We start from the raw sequence: 20,422 nt of genomic DNA, 5'->3' as shown, positions 1-20,422 counted from the left end.
AAAAAGGTTGGGGACCTCTGCCCTGCAGCATTTCTGAGGGATGGAAGTCCAGTCTCTTCTCGGAAGTAATATATTTCAATATATATTGATATTTAATATATAAGCAGTCAGATGTTTAACATTTCAAAATGCCTGATCAAAGTCATGCCAGTAAGATTTATATGGTGCATCCAGTCTTTTCATATTTTATAGATTTTGTTTCCTGTTATTCCTACAATTTCTCTCTGCCTCTCCAAAATTGCTGCTTAAAACATTCCAGAGTGTCTCATTTCCCAGATTTTCTTTTCTGGTCGAAACCTAAACAAAAATTAACATTCACCTCACCCACCTCCAATCACTGTCTAATTACACGGCTCCAGCACGATCTTAGTTTCTTCAGCTGCCCCTGCTTATTTTATTTATTTATTTATTTGTTTGTTTGTTTTGTCCAATACACAATGAGGGTTTTATTGGGTATATATCTATATATGCATAGTAAAATGCATGATGAAGGTTATAGAGAAGATACTCATAGTAAAATATATCTAAGAAATAATAGAAAAGAAGATAAAGTAATAGAACATATCAATGAAAGAATAAAAGAAGAAATAGAGGAATAGAAGAAAGGTATAGGAGATATAGGAGAGCAATAGGACAGGGGATGGAAGGCACTCTAGTGCACTTGTACTCGCCCCTTACTGACCTCTTAGGAATCTGGATAGGTCAACCATAGATAATCTAGGGGTAAAGTGTTGGGGGTTTGGGGATGACGCTATGGAGTCCGGTAATGAATTCCACGCTTCGACAACTCGGTTACTGAAGTCATATTTTTTACAGTCAAGTTTGGAGCGGTTAATATTAAGTTTAAATCTGTTTTGTGCTCTTGTGTTGTTGTGGTTGAAGCTGAAGTAGTCGCAGACAGGCAGGACTTTGCAGCATATGATCTTGTGGGCAATACTTAGATCTTGTTTAAGGCGTCTTAGTTCTAAACTTTCTAGGCCCAGATTGAAAGTCTAGTCTCATAGGGTATTCTATTCGAGTGGACGAGTGAAGGGCTCTTCTGGTGAAGTATCTTTGGACATTTTCAAGGGTGTTGATGTCTTGAGATGCGATATGGTTCCAAACAGATGAGCTGTATTCGAGGATGGGTCTGGCAAAAGTTTTATAGGCTCTGGTAAGTAGTGTGAGATTGCCAGAGCAGAAGCTACGTAGGATTAGGTTTACAACTCTTGAAGCCTTCTTGGCTATATTGTTGCAGTGGGCTTTGGCACTTAAATCTTTTGTCATTAATATACCAAGGTCTTTAACCGAGTGGGGATTATCTGTGATAATTTGATTATTCAGTTCGTATTTGGAGTTGAGATTTTTCTTCCCAATGTGTAGGACAGAGCATTTGCTAGTTGAGATTTGGTGTTGCCATGTGTTAGACCACTCAGAAACAGCGTCAAGATCTTTTTGGAGAATAGTTGTGTTATCGGTGGTGTTGAAGAGTTTTACATCGTCGGCGAAGAGGACACAGTTGCTTGTGATTTGATGTAGAGAATGAAGAGCGCTGGTCCCAGTACACTGCCTTGGGGAACACCGCTTTTAACTGAGACGGGGGTGGATATGGTGCTTCCTATTTTGACCACTTGTTGTCTGTTTGACAGGAATGCTGTAATCCAGCTATGGAGGGATCCTGAGATGCCATAGGATTGAGTTTTAGGAGTAGTTTGTCGTGGACCACTGATCAAAGGCTTTGCAGAAGTCAATATAAATTGCATCTGTAGATTTCCCTTGATCTAGATGAGTTGTCCATATATTTTTGCAGTGGAGGAGCTGCAGGTTGCAGGATAGTTTTTTCTGAAACCAATTGTTCGTTAGAGAGCAAATTATTAGTTTCTAGATGGAGAGTAATTGATTTGTTTATAATTGATTCCATGACTTTGCATAGGACGCAGCATAGTAAAATTGGTCTGTAGTTATCTACAAGAGAGGGGTCTCCTTTTTTGAAGATGGGGATGACCATTGCTTTCAACCATAATTTAGGAAGTGTGCTGGTTCTGAAGGATTTTTCAAAAATTGTGCTTAGTGGTTCAGCTATGGCAGAAGAGAGGTTTTTTAGGAAGTAAGCACATAGACCATCTGGTCCGACTGATAGAGAAGGTTTAAGGTCACGTAATGCTTTTTCAACTCGGTCTTCAGTGAAGTCTACTTGGGTTAAGTCGTTGAGGAAGTTTGAGGTGCGATTGATGAAATTGGGGGATGAGCCATTGCTGTTAACAAAGACAGAGCCAAAGAAAGAGTTGAGGAGGTTGGCTTTGGATGAATCATCGTGGTATTCTTTGTTGTTGGGTCCTTTGAGAGGTGGGATAGGTCTAGAGTCTTTGAGTTTATTGTTGAGAAAGTTGTAGAAAGCTCTATTAGATTTGGTGCGTAGGAGGTTTTCCTCTTGTTTGCTGTAGTAGTTAAGGCATTCTGTTTTTATTTGATTGCAAATGCTTTTATATCGGCTTTTGAAGTTGGAAACTTGTCCTTTTTTGTTTTTCCTCCAGAGAGATTTTTTTCTTGTTTGTAATTTTCTTATTGAGATGGGGAGGTTATTTTTTTTGTTTATAGTACATGTTAGAGGTACATGAAGTCTGATGATAATTTTCATTTTGAGTAGGAATGTGTTGTAGAGGTCATCAGTAGTGTAGCATTCAGAGAATAGAGTTTTCCAGTTTAATGTTGAGAGGTGGGCTTCAATGAGTTCGTAGTTCGCTTTTTTGAAATTGAATTTTGGTGTTGTATTATTTTGGTGGTTCATAGTGTGGCTTAAGTTGAGACTGAAGTTTATCATGCTGTTTGTAAACCATGTATTGTAATTTTGCTGTTGCAGAAGATGAGATCCAGACAGTTATCAAGTCTGGTACAGTGGAACCTCGACATACGAGCAGCTCTACTTACGAGCTACTCGAGATAAGAGCTGGGAGGGGAGCGCCACGTGCGCCACTTCGCAGCTGTCTCCTGAAGCCAAACGCTAACTTCCGCGTTCGGCTTCAGGAGACAGCTCCTTGGCGCTCGTATCCCGCGTGTTTTAAAAGGTTGCAGCCGGCCTGGGGGGCTCGCTGGGGTGCTTCCCCCCGAGCCCCCCAGGCCGGCTGCGACGTTTTAAAACACGTGCGCCACTTCGCAGCTGTCTCCTGAAGCCGAACGCGGAAGTTAGCTGTCGCAGCTGTCTCCTGAAGCCGAACGCGGAAGTTAGCGTTTGGCTTCAGGAGAAAGCTGCGAAGTGGCGCGCGTGTTTTAAAACGTCGCAGCCGGCCTGGGGGGCTCGGGGGGAAGCCCCCGAGCCCCCCAGGCCGGTTGCGACATTTTAAAACACCCGCGCCGCTTCGCAGCTGTCTCCTGAAGCCGAACGCGGAAGTTAGCGTTTGGCTTCAGGAGACAGCTGCGAAAGGGCGCGCGTGTTTTAAAACATCGCAGCCGGCCTGGGGGGCTCGGGGGGAAGCCCCCGAGCCCCCCAGGCCAGCTGCCACGTTTTAAAACACCCGCGCCGCTTCGCAGCTGTCTCCTGAAGCCAAACGCTAACTTCCGCGTTCAGCGGCAGCGGGTTTTTTTTGTTGTTGCACGGATTAATTGACTTTACATTGTTTCCTATGGGAAACAATGTTTCGTCATACGAGCGTTCCGACTTACGAGCCTCCTTCCGGAACCAATTAGTCTCGTAAGTCGGGGTTCTACTGTATTGTTAGTTACTAGTTGGTCGAGTCCCAGATAGGTGACGGTATTATATATAGTAGAATGGATGGGTTCCGTGCTGCATTCATTTAAGGACCAGTTGATGTGTGCTTCACGGTGGCCATAATGGCTGCCTCATCTTCGGCAGAGAGGGAAGAAACCCTGGGGCCAACAAGATAGCTGCTGCTCTCCGCGAAGTGCAGGGTGGCCCTCCTTGTGAGTCACCCTTATTAAAGGATTCGCCAAGACTTTAGCCCCTTGGGGAGTCCTTTGATGAAAAGGATCCAGCATGAGTGTGCGAAACTGAGTTGATCTTGTAGCGAGGTCACCCTAAATTTACACTAATCTTATACTGGTAGAGCAAAGAAGAAACCTGGTCTCTTTTTGCTTCCATTGGCAACCCTTTGCTCCACAGACAGGGTACATCACTACTGATTTATGCTGGGTGGACAAAGGATTGCCATGGAAACAAGAGATTGTATGTCTTTTTCTTGATTATGTATGTGGCCCAGCTGACTTCCTGAGCCCTCAAAAATTAAGTAAGTGAACAGTGACAGGGGAGTGGAGTTGGGGAGGAATTTATTTATTTTCCTATGCTGCCCTTCTGTGACTCAGGAATGCCTAGAAGCAAGTCTATTGGCAAAACAGGCCAATGTATTGGGGTCTGGAGCCTCTGAGGACTGATTGGGAAAGTTGGGAGGAAATAAATGGGTGGGTGGTGCTGCAGAATCTCTGAAGTTAGTGAAAGCTGGAGGGTCTGCAAAATTTCAACTTTGAAATGGATTTGTATTTAGAATGGGGTGTGTGTGTGTTATCACATCAAACTTTCATTGAATGGCCGGTCATATCTCAAGGATTACCTGTACTACTTTTTTCACAACTTTTGCAACCATTTCATAAACAATAAAATTTACAATTTCTTTTTTTTTCTGTTCAAGAATTTAATGGGAAGAAAACGTAGTAGGTGACAAAAATGTAACCAATTGATATACAAACTGAAACTCCAGTACTTTTCTAGAGAGTACAAAAATATTCTATGTATGAGGTTATTGCAATATAAGTTAATGAAAATATACATCTTTTTTTTAAAGTAATTTTTATTAATTTGTTTTAAAAAGCATAATCAAGAAAATATATACATTGACATATTTGCAATATTTGCAATAACAAAAAAGAACATACATACACTTCTAAACCAACAAAAAACACCTGGACAATTACAAAATTACAAATAATATAGAAATATCATCAATTTCCTCTTGAGAGAAGGAGAGTTACAGTCTTGTTGCATATCAAGTTATTTTCTGGTGAATAGAAATCATCGGCATTCACTGTTGTTCTTTTTGGTTATCAATGCCCTCTCTATTATTATTATTATTTTTAAATTTACAATTTCATTTGACTCTTACAGGCAAAGATGATGCCAATATAAGAACACTGGGCAACAAGCAACGTTGAAAAGCAAAGCAAATTGAAGCAGAAATTTTTAAAAATTCAAATTTCTTTCAGAAAGCCACATAATTCATAGCTATTGTGGGAAAAGCACAGAGTTCAAATCACAAGAGGCTCCACACTGGATAAAAGCCCTACAAATACTTTGAATGTGGGGAAAGGTTTGGTCAGAATCGCTCTCCTGTAATTCATAGAAGAGTCCTCACAGGAAAGATGCCCTACAACTGCTCCCAATGTGGTAAATGCTTTCGCAAGCATGACAACTTAGTGATACACCAGAGGATTCACACCAGGGAGAAACCATACAAGTGTCCAGATTGTGGGAAAAGTTTCACTGCAAATTCCCGTTTGGTGATACACCAGAGGACTCACACAGGAGAGAAACCATACAAGTGTCCAAATTGTGGGAAACAATTCAGAGATAATTCCCACCTAGCTATGCACAAGAGGACTCACACAGGAGAGAAACCCTTTGAATGTCTTGATTGTGGGAAAAAGTTCAGTCGGAATTCCCACCTAGAGAAACACAAGAGGAGTCACACAGGAGAGAAACCCTTTGAATGTCCTGATTGTGGGAAAAGTTTCAGCAACTATTCTGGCTTGCTGAAACACCAGAGGATTCACACAGGAGAGAAAACATACAAGTGTCCAAATTGTGGGAAACAATTCAGTCGGAATTCGGACCTAGAGATACACAAGAGGACTCACACAGGAGAGAAACCCTTTGAATGTCCTGATTGTGGGAAAAGTTTCAGTCAGAATTCCAGCCTGGTGGAACACCAGAGGATCCACACGGGAGAAACCATACAAATGTCCAGAGTGTGTGAAATGTTTCAGTAACAGTTCCACCCTTGTGAAGCACCTGAGGACTCACACAGGAGAAAAACCCTTTGAATGTTCTGATTGTGGGAAAAAGTTCAGTCAGAATTCCAGCCTGGAGATACACAAGAGAACTCACACAGGAGAGAAACCCTTTGAATGTTCTGATTGTGGGGAAAAGTTCAGTCAGAATTCCACCCTTGTGAAACACCAGAGGACTCACATAGGAGAGAAACTATACAAGTGTCCAATTAATCAAGGAGGGAAGGAACTTGGAATTAAGGAGAAACTTCCTAGTACATCATCATCATCATCATTATTATTATTATTATTCAGAGCAGTAGAGAAGCGTGCACTCCACAAAGCCAGGGCTACAAATGCAAATGCTGTGACAATGGTGCCCACATATATCTGCCCAACATGTGGCAGAATATTTCGTGCCCCTATGGGCTTTACCAGCCACTTGCAGACACATCGAGTACAACCCACAACCCATTAGATGTCAAGTCGTCCTCAAACACGATGGACAAACAACATACATAAAAGAAAAACAGTCAATGTGATGTGCTTGGAGGCTGTAAGGGTCTGGATGGAGTCAACAGGCTCAAGATTAATCCCGATAAGATGGAGAGGCTCTAGGCATTCCCTCCGAAGGATTACAGTAGTCCCTCGCTATACTGCGCTTCACCTACTGCGGCTTCACTTCATCGCGGGTTTTCAAGAAATATTAATATTTTGGAATAAAGTAGAGAATTGGATAAATGAAATAACAAAGGAGAAGATTAAAAAATCTCCTGAATTTTTTCTATTGGGTATTTCAAATATAAAGTATAAAAAAGAAATTTACTATTTAATAATACATATATAGACGGCGGCACGAATAACATTCGCGCAGAAATGGAAAGAAAAGACAATACCGAAAGACACTGAGGTGTTTAAAAAAATTATAGAGTGTGCAGAACTAGATATGATGACTAAAAGGTTGAACAATCAAATTGAAACAGAATTTTATAAAATTTGGGATAAAGTATATGATTGGTGGAATGTTAAAAATAGTATTAAAAATTAAACATATAAGAATAAATGACTACTTAAAAATCATAAGATAGAATTATATAGTTTATATAGTTTATATTATAACTAACTCAGAAGTGTTTATATTATCTTCTTTTTGTATTACTAATAATTTGTTTATTGCTTTTTGATATATATATACATATAAGTATATTATTATTATTTTTTGTTCAAAAAAAATATATATAAAGAAACTCAATCAACAATCTTAATTTTAAAAATCTATAATTAAATTTAATGATAATGTAATCTTCAAATGTGGCTTTTCTGCTTAGATCTTGTAACAGTTAGAGCTTTTTATATTTTGTATTAGTTAGACTTCTATGATAAGCGGAGCAATAGTAGCTCCTTAAATGTTCAATGTTGTATGTCTTTGTTCGTTTTACTTTGAAAATAATTTTAAAAAAAAATTTTTTTTAAAAAGAAATATTAATGAGAAAAATCATTCGCGGATCTTCGCTGGTTCGCGGGTTTCTGAGGAAGTCGATCGGCAGATTTAAACAGCCCGCCGAACTTGATCGGCAGGTTTTTCAAAAAAAAAAATCTAAAATTGTAAATACTGTATTTAAATGCTGTATCTAAAATAAATATTGTGTGGGAAGGGTTTATAAACACTTAAAACAATGAAAAGTTACCAAACAATTACAATATAAATACTTAAATAAGTACTATCAGTCGATAAAATCCCCATCGCGGATTTCACCTATCGCGGCTGGGTCTGGATCGTAACACCAGCGATAGGTGAGGGACTACTGTATACCATTTGTCCATCTGTCATTGTGGGGGTGGGAGGCACTTTATCCCCCTCAGAAAGGATCCACAATCTGGGTGTCCTCCTGGATCCACAGCTGAGGCTTGATGAAAATCTCTCGGCTGTGGCCAGGGGGACCTTTGCCCAGGTTCTCCTGGTGCACCAATTGCGGCCCTACCTGGACCAGGAGGCTCATGCCCTCATCACCCTGCATCTTGTATATTGCAGTGTGCTGTACAGGGGGCTACCCTTGAAAAGTGTTCGGAGACTTCAGTTAGTCCAAAACACAGCCGGGCAAGCTGTTGTGGGTGTACCTAGGTGCTGCACTGTGTACTGCACTAGCTTCCAATTAGTCTCCGGTCACGATTCAAGGTTTATCACCTATAAAGCCCTTAATGGCTTAGGACCAGACTATTTATGGGACAGTCTCCTGCCACATACCTCCCACCGATCTATTAGAGCCCACAGGATTGGCCTTCTCCGAGTCCCGTTGACTATAAACAGTGGCGGTTGGCAGTCCCACAGGGAAGGGCCTTCTCTGTGGTGGCCCCGGCTCTTTGGAACCAATTAAACCCCCCCGCCGCCATACTACCCTCACCCTACTGACTTTTCGGAAGGCTCTGAAAATCTTGCCTTTGCTAGCAGGCCTGGGGGCCGTGAGAACTGACCCTTAATTCTGACTTAGATATGATTGATTGGGATGCTTGATATGTTATGAATGCACCCCACAGCCCAGCCCCGCTTCCCCAAGCCACACTCACCTTCTCCTCAAGGCTGCTGCTGCTGTTCTTGCTCTCCTAGGGCACATTGCTCATGGTGTCTGCAGGAGGGCAAAGTGTGTGGGTCAGAGGGAGGCCCACTCCCTGTCCATGCGAGCAGACCCAGATTGTAAACAAAGCATCCTCAGCAATACTAGAATAGAGTAGAATAGAATTTTATTGGCCAAGTGTGATTGGACACACAAGGAATTTGTGTTGGTGCATATGCTCTCAGCGTACATAAAATAAAATATACATTTGTCAAGAATCATGTGGTACGACACTTAATGATTGTCATAGGGGTAAAATAAGCAATGAAGAAGCAATATTAATAAAAATCTTAGGATATAAGCAACAAGTTACTGTCATACAGTCAACATGGGAGGAAATGGGTGATGGGAATGATGAGAAAAACTAGTAGAAGTGCAGATTTAGTAGAAAGTCTGACAGTGTTGAGGGAATTATTTGTTTAGTAGAGTGAGGGCATTTGGAAAAAACTGTTCTTGTGTCTAGTTGTCTTAGTGTGCAGTGCTCTGTAGCGACGTTTTGAGGGTAGGAGTTGAAACAGTTTGTGTCCCGGATGTGGGGTCAATAAATATTTTCCCCACCCTCTTTTTGACTCGTGCAGTATACAGGTCCTCAATGGAAGGCAGGTTGGCAGCAATTGTTTTTTCTGCAGTTCTGATTATCCTCTAAGACTTTCCTTCCAAAGGCCTCGGGTAATCCATCTCGTAGGTCTCCCCAGGATTTTCCTTCCCTCACAGTCTCTCTAGGCCAGTGTTTCCCAACCTTGGCAACTTGAAGATATTTGGACTTCAACTCCCAGAATTCCCCAGCCATTGAATGCTGGCTGGGGAATTCTTGGAGTTGAAGTCCAGATATCTCCAAGTTACCAAGGTTGGGAAACACTGCTCTAGGCCTCTGCTTCCTAAAACAGGCTTCATGTTGTCCTTGGGCCTAAATCCGACCCCACCAAGCATCATAGCCTCCACCTCTGTATTTTTTGAAGTTCTCTGAATGTGATGTTGGGGAAGGAGGGTAGGATGCAAATCTCTGGGCTGCAGGATTATTTCATGGAAGCAGCCATTATTTTCACTGGACATGGGATTCATCCAGTGAAGGGCTACCAAATATTTTACTACCACACTGTGGGCCTGGCTTATGCAAGACGCCCTGCATTTTCTTTCAACATCGTTCAGTGCAAATTGGGTGCTCTGGGGTGGAGCTCCATTTTCACTACCCCACTGTCTTGTGTGTGTGTCGTCCCCCCCCCCCCCCCGGTCTGGGCAGTAGCCTGGATTCATCCCTGGACTCTGAGGTGGATTTGTGGAAATGGCTGCCATTTTGCCATGACTGCCTCAGGGCCAAAATGGTGTCTGATTCTGGGTCATTGTCCTGAGGGAGAGGGAGAAATTGCTCTATTTTGCTACCTTAAGGAATGGTGGGTGCAGTGAAAATGATGGCTGCTTCCATGAGATCTTCCAAAGTTAAGTGTGCAGTGACTGATAGGCTTGGGGGGGGGGGGGTAGGCCTTTGGCCTAGTGCAAAAAAACAATGTAAAATTTTAAATAAAAAGGCTATTTTGCTTCACAGTTGGACCTGGTGGAGAAGAGATATAGGCATTGGACCCGCTGCCCTTTATTCCTGCATTGCTAAATGATGAAACGTCTAGTCCCTATTACCACAGTTAAGCGAGGACCACTTAGCTATATGCTTCTCTGAGATTTCTATTTCATAATGACACATTTTTTTATAAAAAATCCAGAAGCTGTTGTGCCAGATGCAACATGGCACAAACTTGTTCACAACATTATAAAACAAATACTGAGACTTTGGAAAAAGTGCAATGTAGAAGATTAAAGGCCTGGAGGCTAAAACATATGAAGAACAATTGCAGGAATTGGATATGGCTAGTGTAGAGAAAAGAAGGGCTACAAGTCATATGATAGCAATATTCCAGTATTTGAGGGGTTGTCACAATGAAGAGGGGACTCAACCTATTTGCCATAGCACCAGAAGGCCAGACAATAAACAGTGGATGGAATTAATCAAGGAGGGAAGGAACTTGGAATTAAGGAGAAACTTCCTAGTACGTGCTTGCCTGCTACTCACGCAAATGGGAATAGAATAGAATAGAATTTTTTGTTGGCCAAGTATGATTGGGCACACAAGAAATTTGTCTTTGGTGCATATGCTCTCAGTGTACATAAACCCAACGTGGAATAAGCCTTGAATGCTCAAAATCTACCGAGCAATAGTGCTAACTACCCTGTTGTGTGCCAGTGAGACTTGGACTATATAAAGGAGACATGCTAGGCAATTGAGCCACTTCCACATGACCTGTCTCCATGGAAGGTGGCAAGATAAGGTGCTTGGCACTGAGGTCCTCTCCAGAGCAGGGCTGCCATCCATTCCCACTCTGCTGATGAAAGCCCAGACACGCTGGGAAGGCCTCCTTCAAGTCCCTCGATATCAACACGACCTCCTGGGAAACTCTGGCATCAGGTCCACCAACATGGTCCATGCTGATCCACCAAAGCTGCCAGACATCTGAGGCCAGAAAAATATTTGTTGTGAGCCACTCCGAATCCTCGGAGAGGGGTGGCATACAAATCTAATTATTTATTATTATTATTATTATTATTATTATTATTATTATTATTATTACTCAGAGCAGTAGAGAAGCGTGCACTCCACAAAGCCAGGGCTACAAATGCAAATTCTGTGACAATGGTGCCCACGTATATCTGCCCAACATGTGGCACAATATTTTGTGCCCTATGGGCTTTACCAGCCACTTGCAGATACATCGAGTACAACCCACAACCCAGTAGATGTCAAGTCGCCCTCAAACACGACGGACAAACAACATACATAAAAGAAAAACAGTCAATGTGATGTGCCGGTGCCTGCAGGCTGTAAGGGTCTGGATGGAGTCAGCAGGCTCAAGCTTAATCCCGATAAGATCGAGAGGCTCTAGGCATTCCCTCCGAAGGACTATTTATTTATTTATTTATTTATTTATTGGATTTGTATGCCACCCCTCTCCGGAGAATCTGGGCGGCTAACAGCAATAATAAAACAATGTACAATAATAATCCAATAAATAATAAAAATGATTAAAAACCCATTAATATAAAAAATCAAACATACATACAGACATACCATACATGAAATTGTAAAGGCCCAGGGGGAAAGAGCATCTCAATTCCCCCATTCCTGACGGCAGAGTTGGGTTTTAAGTAGCTTACAAAAGGCAAGGAGGGTGAGGGCGATTCTAATCTCTATACCTTTTGTCCATCTGTCATTCTGGGGGTGGGAGGCACTTTATCCCCCTCAGAAAGGTTCCACAATCTGGGTGTCCTCCTGTATCCACAGCTGAGGCTTAATGAACATCTCTCAGCTGTGGCCAGGGGGACCTTTGCCCAGGTTCTCCTGGTACACCAGTTGCGTCCCTACCTGGACTAGGATGCTCATGCCCTCATCACCCTGCATCTTGTATATTGCAATGTGCTGTACATGGGGCTACCCTTGAAAAGTGTCCGGAGACTTCAGTTAGTCCAAAACACGGCCGGGCAAGCTGTTGTGGGTGTACCTAGGTGCTGCATTCTGTACTGCACTAGCTTCCAATTAGTCTCCGGTCACAATTCAAGGTGATAGATATCACGTATAAAGCCCTTAATGGCTTAGGGCCAGACTATTTAAGGGACCGTCTCCTGCCGCATACCTCTCAGCGACCTATTAGAGCCCACAGGATTGGCCTTCTCCGAGTCCTGTTGACTATAAACAGTGGCGGTTGGTAGGCCAACAGGGAAGGGCCTTCTCTGTGGTGGCCCCGACTCTTTGGAACCAACTAACCCTGTCGCCATACTGCCCTCACCCTACTGACTTTTTGAAAGACTCTGAAAATCTTGCCTTTGCCACCAGGCCTGGGGCGTGAGAACTGACCCTTAATTCTGACTTAGATATGATTGATTGGGATGCTTGATATGGAATGAATGCATTGATAACTTTGGATACTGTTTTATTGTCGTAAGGCGCCCTGGGTCCTTTGGGAGTGGGGTGGGCAACATACAATTTGGAAGGAAGGGAAGGAAGGAAGGAAGGAAGGAAGGAAGGAAGGAAGGAAGGAAGGAAGGAAGGAAGGATGGAAGGAATACATTTAATTCCTAGGAGAACTTATTTCAAAAACGAATCTTTATTGCAGATTTTTTTTGGTTCCATGTCGCTTTAAATCTGAGATGTAAAATTCTGTTCCGGCGACTAATTTCTGCATAAGGAAGATGAACGGGTTAAAACCACAAAGTTCAGAAGCTATGGAGTAGGTCCCGAAATATCGACTCCCCTCCTTCCTCTTAGTTAATTCTTTTTCCTGTAGTTCCCTTGGATAAAACTCTTAGCTTGGTGCTTTCGTTGCTGCTGGGCGCATCTCAACAATTCGGAAAGCGTAAGAAATGCAGGAAGGGGGGCAGTGGGGGGGGGGTGTTAAAGGGAAATTATCCTTCAGTAAGCAGTTTATTTTTTAAAAAAAACCCTTCACCTATTTAACTTTCTCCTTGTAAAAGAGAGTATGTAACAGCCGGTCGTTCAGAGCTCGCTATTCCTATAGAAAGTGGAACCTCCATGTTCAAGCATAGCACGCAGGTGCGCAATCCAGGTGCGGGGAAAGGCATAAAAAGACGGCGCGGAGGCGTCACGGGTGGGTGACATAAAGAGCATCGGGGCCATTGAGTTGCAAGCAGCGTGTCTTTTTTCGATGAATCGACACAATCCCGCGGAGATTCGAAAGGGGCGGGGTTGGCTGGAGGTCACAGAGACCCCTCTATTGTCCTGTTGGCCAAAGCCTCGGAATAACAGAATAACAAGTCTTGGAAGGGACTTTGTAGGTCATTTAGCCTAAACCCCCCCCCCCCCTCCATCCCGCACCCAAGCTGGAGACCCTACAGCATTTCTGAGGGATGGAAGTCCAGTCTCTCCAGCGGGGTTGGCTGAAGATCACAGCCTCTGTTTTCATGTTGGCCGGAGCCTCGGATTAACAGGATAAAAAAATTTGGAAGCAACCTAGTTAGTCCCAGAAACACACACACACACACACACACACACACATCCTGCACCCAAGCTGGAGACCTTACAGTATTTCTGAGGGATGGAAGTCCAGCCTCTTCTCAGAAGTAATATATTTCAATATACTGTATATTTATATTTAATATATAAGCAGTCAGATGTTTAACATTTCAAAATGGCTGATCAAAGTCATGCCAGTAAGATTTATATGCTACATCCAGTCTTTTCATATTTTATAGATTTTGTTTCCTGTTATTCCTACAATTTCTCTCTGCCTCTCCAAAATTGCTGCTTAAAACATTCCAGAGTGTCTCATTTCCCAGATTTTCTTTTCTGGCCAAAACCTAAACAAAAATTAACATTCACCTCACCCACCTCCAATCACTGTCTAATTACACGGCTCCAGCACGATCTTAGTTTCTTCAGCTGCCCCTGCTGCACAGTGGCCATGATGGCTGCCTCGTCTTCGGCAGAGAGGGAAGAAACCCTGGGGCCAACAAGAAAGCTGCTGGTCTCCGCCAACTTCAGGGTGACCCTCCTTGTGAGTCACCCTTATTAAAGTTTAGAACTAAGACGCCTTAAACAAGATCTAAGTATTGCCCACAAGATCATATGCTGCAACGTCCTGCCTGTCAGCGACTACTTCAGCTTCAACCACAACAACACAAGAGCACACAACAGATTTAAACTTAATATTAACCGCTCCAAACTTGACTGTAAAAAATATGTCTTCGGTAACCGAGTTGTGGAAGCGTGGAACTCATTACCGGACACCATAGTGTCATCCCCAAACACCCAACACTTTACCCTTAGATTATCTACGGTTGACCTATCCAGATTCGTAAGAGGTCAGTAAGGGGCGAGTACAAGTGCACTAGAGTGCCTTCCTTCCCCTGTCCTATTGCTCTCCTGTATCTCCTATACCTTTCTTCTATTCCTATATCTGTTCTATTCTTTCATTGATATGTTCTATTACTTTATCTTCTTTTCTATTATTTCTTAGATATATTTTACTATGAATATCGCCTCTATAACCTTCATCATGTATTTTATTATGTGTTTATATATATATATATATATATCCACTAAAACCCTCATTGTGTATTGGACAAAATAAATAAATAAAAAGGATTCCCCAAGACTTTAGCCCCTTGGGGAGTCCTTTGATGAAAAGGATCCAGCATGAGTGTGCGGAGCTGACTTGATCTTGTAGCGAGGTCACCCTAAATTTACACTAATCTTATACTGGTAGAGCAAAGAAGAAACCTGTTCTCTTTTGCTTCCATTGGCAACCCTTTGCTCCACAGACAGGGTAAATCACTACTGATTTATGCTGGGTGGACAAAAGGATTGCCATGGAAACAAGAGATTGTATGTCTTTTTCTTGATTATGTACGTGGCCCAGCTGACTTCCTGAGCCCTCAAAAATTAAGAAAGTGAACAGTGACAGGGGAGTGGAGTTGGGGAGGAATTTATTTATTTTCCTATGCTGCCCTTCTGTGACTCAGGAATGCCTAGAAGCAAGGCTATTGGCAAAGCAGGCCAATGTATTGGGGTCTGGAGCCTCTGAGGACTGATCGGGAAAGTTGGGAGGAAATAAATGGGTGGGTGTGCTGCAGAATCTCTGAAGTTAGTGAAAGCTGGAGAGTCTGCAAAATTTCAACTTTGAAATGGATTTGTATTTAGAATGGGGTGTGTGTGTGTTATCACTTCAAACTTTCATTGAATGGCCTGTCATATCTCAAGGATTACCTGTACTACTTTTTCACAACTTCTGCAACCATTTCATAAACAATAAAATTTACAATTTCATTTGAATCTTACAGGCAAAGATGATGCCAATATAAGAACACTGGACAACAAGCAACGTTGAAAAGCAAAGCAAATTGAAACCAACATTTTAAAAAATTCAGATTTCTTTAAGAAAGCCACATAATTTATAGCTATTGTGGGTAAAGCACAGAGTTCAAATCACAAGTGGCTCCACACTGGATAAAAGCCCTACAAATACTTTGAATGTGGGAAAAGGTTTGGTCAGAATAGCTCCCCTGTAGTTCATAGAAGAGTCCTCACAGGAAAGATGCCCTACAACTGCTCCCAATGTGGTAAATGCTTTCGCAAGCATGACAACTTAGTGATACACCAGAGGATTCACACCAGGGAGAAAAAATATAACTGTCCAGATTGTGGGAAAAGTTTCATTGCAAATTCCCGTTTGGTGATACACCAGAGAACTCACACAGGAGAGAAACCGTTTGAATGTCCTGATTGTGGGAAAAGTTTCAGTCAGAATTCCAACCTGGTGAACCACCAGAGGACTCACACAGGAGAGAAACCCTTTGTATGTTCTGATTGTGGGAAAAAGTTCAGGCAGAATTCCCACCTAGATAATCACCGGATAACTCACACAAGAGAGAAACCCTTTGAATGTTCTCATTGCGGGAAAAAGTTCAGTCGGAATTCCCACCTAGATAATCACCGGATAACTCACACAGGAGAGAAACCCTTTGAATGTCTTAATTGTGGAAAATGTTTCACTCGCAATTACGGTCTGCTGGAACACCAGAGGATCCACACAGGGGAGAAACCATACAAATGTCCAGAATGTGTAAAATCTTTCAGTCACAGTTCCGCCCTTGTGAATCACCTGAGGACTCACACAGGAGAGAAACCCTTTGAATGTTCTGATTGTGGGAAAAAGTTCAATGGGAAATTCCACCTAGAGGAACACAGGAGGACTCACACAGGAGAGAAACCCTTTGAATGTCCTAATTGTGGAAAATGTTTCAGTCAGAATTCCACCCTGCTGCAACACCAGACGATCCACACAGGGGAGAAACCATACAAATGTCCAGAGTGTGTGAAATGTTTCAGTCACAGTTCCAACCTTGTGAATCACCTGAGGACTCACACAGGCGAGAAACCCTATGAATGTCCTGATTGTGGGAAAAGCTTCAGTCTCAATTCAAGCCTGGTGATTCATCAGAGGACTCACACAGGAGAGAAACCATACAAGTGTCCAGATTGTGGGAAACAATTCGGACAGAATTCCCAGCTAGCTATTCACAAGAGGACTCACACAGGAGAGAAACCCTTTGTATGTTCTGATTGTGGGAAAAAGTTCAGCCAGAATTCCCACCTAGAGGTACACCAGAGGACTCACACAGGAGTGAAACCCTATGAATGTCCTGATTGTGGGAAAAGCTTCAGTCTCAATTCAAGCCTGGTGAATCACCAGAGGACTCATACGGGAGAGAAACCATACAAGTGTCCAGATTGTGGGAAACAATTCAGACAGAATTCCCACCTAGCTATGCACAAGAGGACTCACACAGGAGAGAAATCCTTTGAATGTCCAGATTTGCCACCATTTTGAGCTGGTGAAGCACCAGAGGATTCACACACTGGAGAAAACAAGTGTCCAGATTGTGGGAAATGTTTCCGTTTCCATTTTTCCCTGGTGAACTATTAGAGCAATCACAAGGGAGCGGAACCATGAGATTGAGAAACATTTCCTATGATTGTGGGAAGCATTTCAGTCAGAAATCCTCCTTGGTGAAACACCAGATAGCTCACACAGGAGAAAAACTTTTGAATGTCCTTATTGTGGGAAAAACTTCAGTTTCAATTCCAGCCTGCTGATACACCACAAGCCACACATAGGAGATAAACCATATAAGTGTCCATATTGTGGGAAAGGTTTTGTGTACTGTTCTATCTTGGTGTAGCACCAGAGCACTCACACAGGAGGGAAACCATATGAGTGTCCAGATCAAGCCTGTTGAACTCCATTTCATTGATGGCCGCATTAGAGTTGTGGTTGATCTCAGGGATGGTGTGACCAAAGTTGGTATGGCCGGGATGGCATCATGTCAATAGCTCAAGATTTCTCATGTCGTGGGTATATGCGGGGCCCAGGCAGGTCTCTCCAACCAAGAAAAGTGAGACCACTGTGAGCACCAAACCATTATCCTCCCGCAAAGCCTCACCTTCCCTCTCAGGCCATGCAAAGGGCCCTCAGACAGCAACGCAGATTGCCCAGAGCCCTGGGAATGTTAGTGTCCAGCCTGGCACTCAAGCACTGAGACCGCACAGCCCAGCCCCGCTTCCCTAATCCAAATTGGGGGAAAGGTTTTAGTTATTTTTTTTAATATATGTTTTATTGGTACATTTTTCTTTTAAAAACATAAAACATTCCATGTCTATCTGAACAGTTTGTTAACTAGGCAGAATTTTAAGTAAAGATACAACAATAACCACAATAATACTACCTTGTTTCCCCCAAAATAGGACATCCCCTAATAATAAGCCGAATCAGGTATTTTAATGTGCGGTAATAAGGCTAAGCTATTATTTCACGGTTTTAAAAAAACATGACAGGTTCTTATTTTTTGGGAAACCCAAACATATCCATATTAATCACAGAATAATCAGACAACTAGTTTGTCCATCTTGCAAAATGTACAATACAAATTTTTATTGTCTTTTAAAATTCTGTTTAGTTTCTAACCTCGTTCTGTTAGTCCACCATTGGTAAAATAAATCCCATGTTAAAAACTATTCTGTTTCTTTTCTTTTATATTAAGTGTCAATCTATCTCAGCACTGTCACTTGTCACTGTTGAGTTTTCCAAATTTGCTGGCAAATTGAGTGTAGTACTTTTGCTGCATTTTGTTACAATATTTTGAATAGCTCAGCTGGAATACTGTCATCTCCCCTAGCTTTGTTGTGGCTCAGATTTCCTTTTATAGTTATTCTGTGTAATTGTGCCACCTCTTCTTCATCTCTTCTGACTCCTATTGCTCTGATTCTAAGTCCTTGGTTCCCCCAAGGCCTTTTCCTCCCTTGCAGAGACCCACCAGGCTTTTCCTTCCCTCCCAAAGGCCTTTCCCTAGAGCAGGGGTGGGCAATTAATTTTGCCATAAGGCCGCATGAGAAATTGGGATGGTTTTAGAGGGCCGGACTAATATAATTAACTCAGTTCTATCCCATACTGTATATTATTGGGTAGAACTGAGTTAATTATATTATAATTATATATTATATTATATATTATATACTATATATGATACATATAATTATATCTTATATATTATATCTTGAACACCCAGTTGGACTGACCTCAGCGGGCCAGTCACAGACAGCGGACAGGCCGCATCTTGCCCAGGTCTGCCCTCAAGTAATGGCACCCAGGCCTTTTCCCACTCCCACTGGTTTCCTGCAGGCCTTAGGCCATTCTGTCATGGGGCCTACCTGCTTTGCTTAATTGCAGACTAAGACTTTCCTTCCAAAGGCCTCCGGTAATCCATCTCGTAGGTCTCCCCAGGATTTTCCTTCCCTCACAGAGTCTCTCTAGGCCAGTGTTTCCCAACCTTGGCAACTTGAAGATATTTGGATTTCAACTCCCAGAATTCCCCAGCCATTGAATGCTGGCTGGGGAATTCTGGGAGTGGCAGTCCAGATATCTCCAAGTTGCCAAGGTTGGGAAACCACTGCTCTAGGCCTCTGCTTCCTAAAAAAGGCTTCATGTTGTCCTTGGGCCTGAATCCGACCCCACCAAGCAACATAGCCTCCTCGTCTGTATTTTTTGAAGTTCTCTGAATGTGATGTTGGGGAAGGAGGGTAGGATGCAAATATCTGGGCTGCAGGATTATTTCATGGAAGCAGCCATTATTTTCACTGGGCATGGGATTCATCCAGTGAAGGGCTACAAAATATTTTACTACCACACTGTTGGTGTGGCTTATGCAAGACGCCCTGCATTTTCTTTCAACATCTTTCAGTGCAAATTGGGTGCTCTGGGGTGGAGCCCCATTTTCACTACCCCACTGTTTCATCCCCCCCCCCCGGTCTGGACAGCAGGCTGGATTCATCCCTGGACTCTGAGGTGGATTTGTGGAAATGGCTGCCATTTTGCCATGACTGCCTGAGGGCCAAAATGGTGTCTGATTCTGGGTCATTGTCATGAGGGAGAGGGAGAAATTGCTCTATTTAGCTACCTTAAGGAATGGTGGGTGCAGTGAAAATGATGGCTGCTTCCATGAGATCTTCCAAAGTTAAGTGTGCAGTGAGTGATAGGCTTGTGGGGGGTAGGCCTTTGGCCTAGTGCAAAAAAACAATGTAAAATTTTAAATAAAAAGGCTATTTTGCTTTGCAGTTGGACCTGGTAGAGAAGAGATATAGGCATCGCACCCCTTGCACTTTATTCCGGCATTACTAAGTGATGAAAATTCTAGTCCCTATTACCACAGTTAAGCGAGGACCACTTAGCTATATGCTTCTCTGAGATATCTATTTCATAATGAAACATTTTGTTATTAAAAATCCTGTTGTGCCAGATGCAACATGGCACAAATTTGTTCACAACATTATAAAACAAATACTGAGACTTCGGAAAAAGTGTCAAAAAGACCAATGGAGGGATTAAAGGCCTGGAGGCTAAAACGTATGAAGAACAATTGCAGGAATTGGATATGGCTAGTGTAGAGAAAAGGGCTATGGTGATATGATACAAATATTCCAATATTTGAGGGGTTGTCACAATGAAGAGGGGTGTCAACCTATTTTCCATAGCACCAGAAGGCCAGACAATAAACAGTGGATGGAATTAATCAAGGAGGGAAGGAACTTGGAATTAAGGGGAAACTTCCTAGTACGTGCTTGCCTGCTACTCACGCAAATGGGAATAGAATAGAATAGATTTTTTTTGTTGGCCAAGTGTGATTGGGCACACAAGAAATTTCTCTTAGGTGCATATGCTCTCAGTGTACATAAAACCAACGTGGAATAAGCCTTGAATGCTCAAAATCTACCGAGCAATAGT

The 20,422-nt window shown here is 42.5% G+C and overlaps 1 protein-coding gene and 2 pseudogenes across 3 annotated transcripts; all 3 read left to right on the top strand.

Moving 5' to 3' along the window:
* LOC139159937 (zinc finger protein 572-like) lies at positions 1-6,987 on the top strand (annotated as a pseudogene).
* The window catches only part of LOC139159977 (zinc finger protein 850-like), an 82,729-nt pseudogene extending 64,592 nt beyond the window's left edge, over positions 1-18,137 (top strand).
* On the top strand, positions 12,808-18,159 carry LOC139159927 (zinc finger protein 665-like). Of its 3 annotated transcripts, none has more exons than XM_070737389.1 (2): positions 12,808-12,982; positions 15,426-18,159. In XM_070737389.1, the coding sequence occupies exon 2, from the start codon at positions 15,680-15,682 to the stop codon at positions 16,973-16,975; it is 1,296 nt and encodes a 431-aa protein (XP_070593490.1). In that variant the 5' UTR covers positions 12,808-12,982; positions 15,426-15,679; the 3' UTR covers positions 16,976-18,159. The 3 variants fall into 3 exon arrangements, with proteins under 3 accessions (XP_070593490.1, XP_070593492.1, XP_070593491.1); XM_070737391.1 differs by having other exon boundaries at positions 12,833-12,856; XM_070737390.1 differs by lacking the exon at positions 12,808-12,982 and adding an exon at positions 13,630-13,706.
* Positions 18,160-20,422: the final 2,263 nt, after the last annotated feature.

This window comes from Erythrolamprus reginae, chromosome 2 (genome assembly GCF_031021105.1).
Source record: "Erythrolamprus reginae isolate rEryReg1 chromosome 2, rEryReg1.hap1, whole genome shotgun sequence".
In the NCBI taxonomy this organism is placed as follows: Eukaryota; Metazoa; Chordata; class Lepidosauria; order Squamata; family Dipsadidae; genus Erythrolamprus; species Erythrolamprus reginae.
This window is presented reverse-complemented; position numbering and strand designations above follow the sequence as displayed.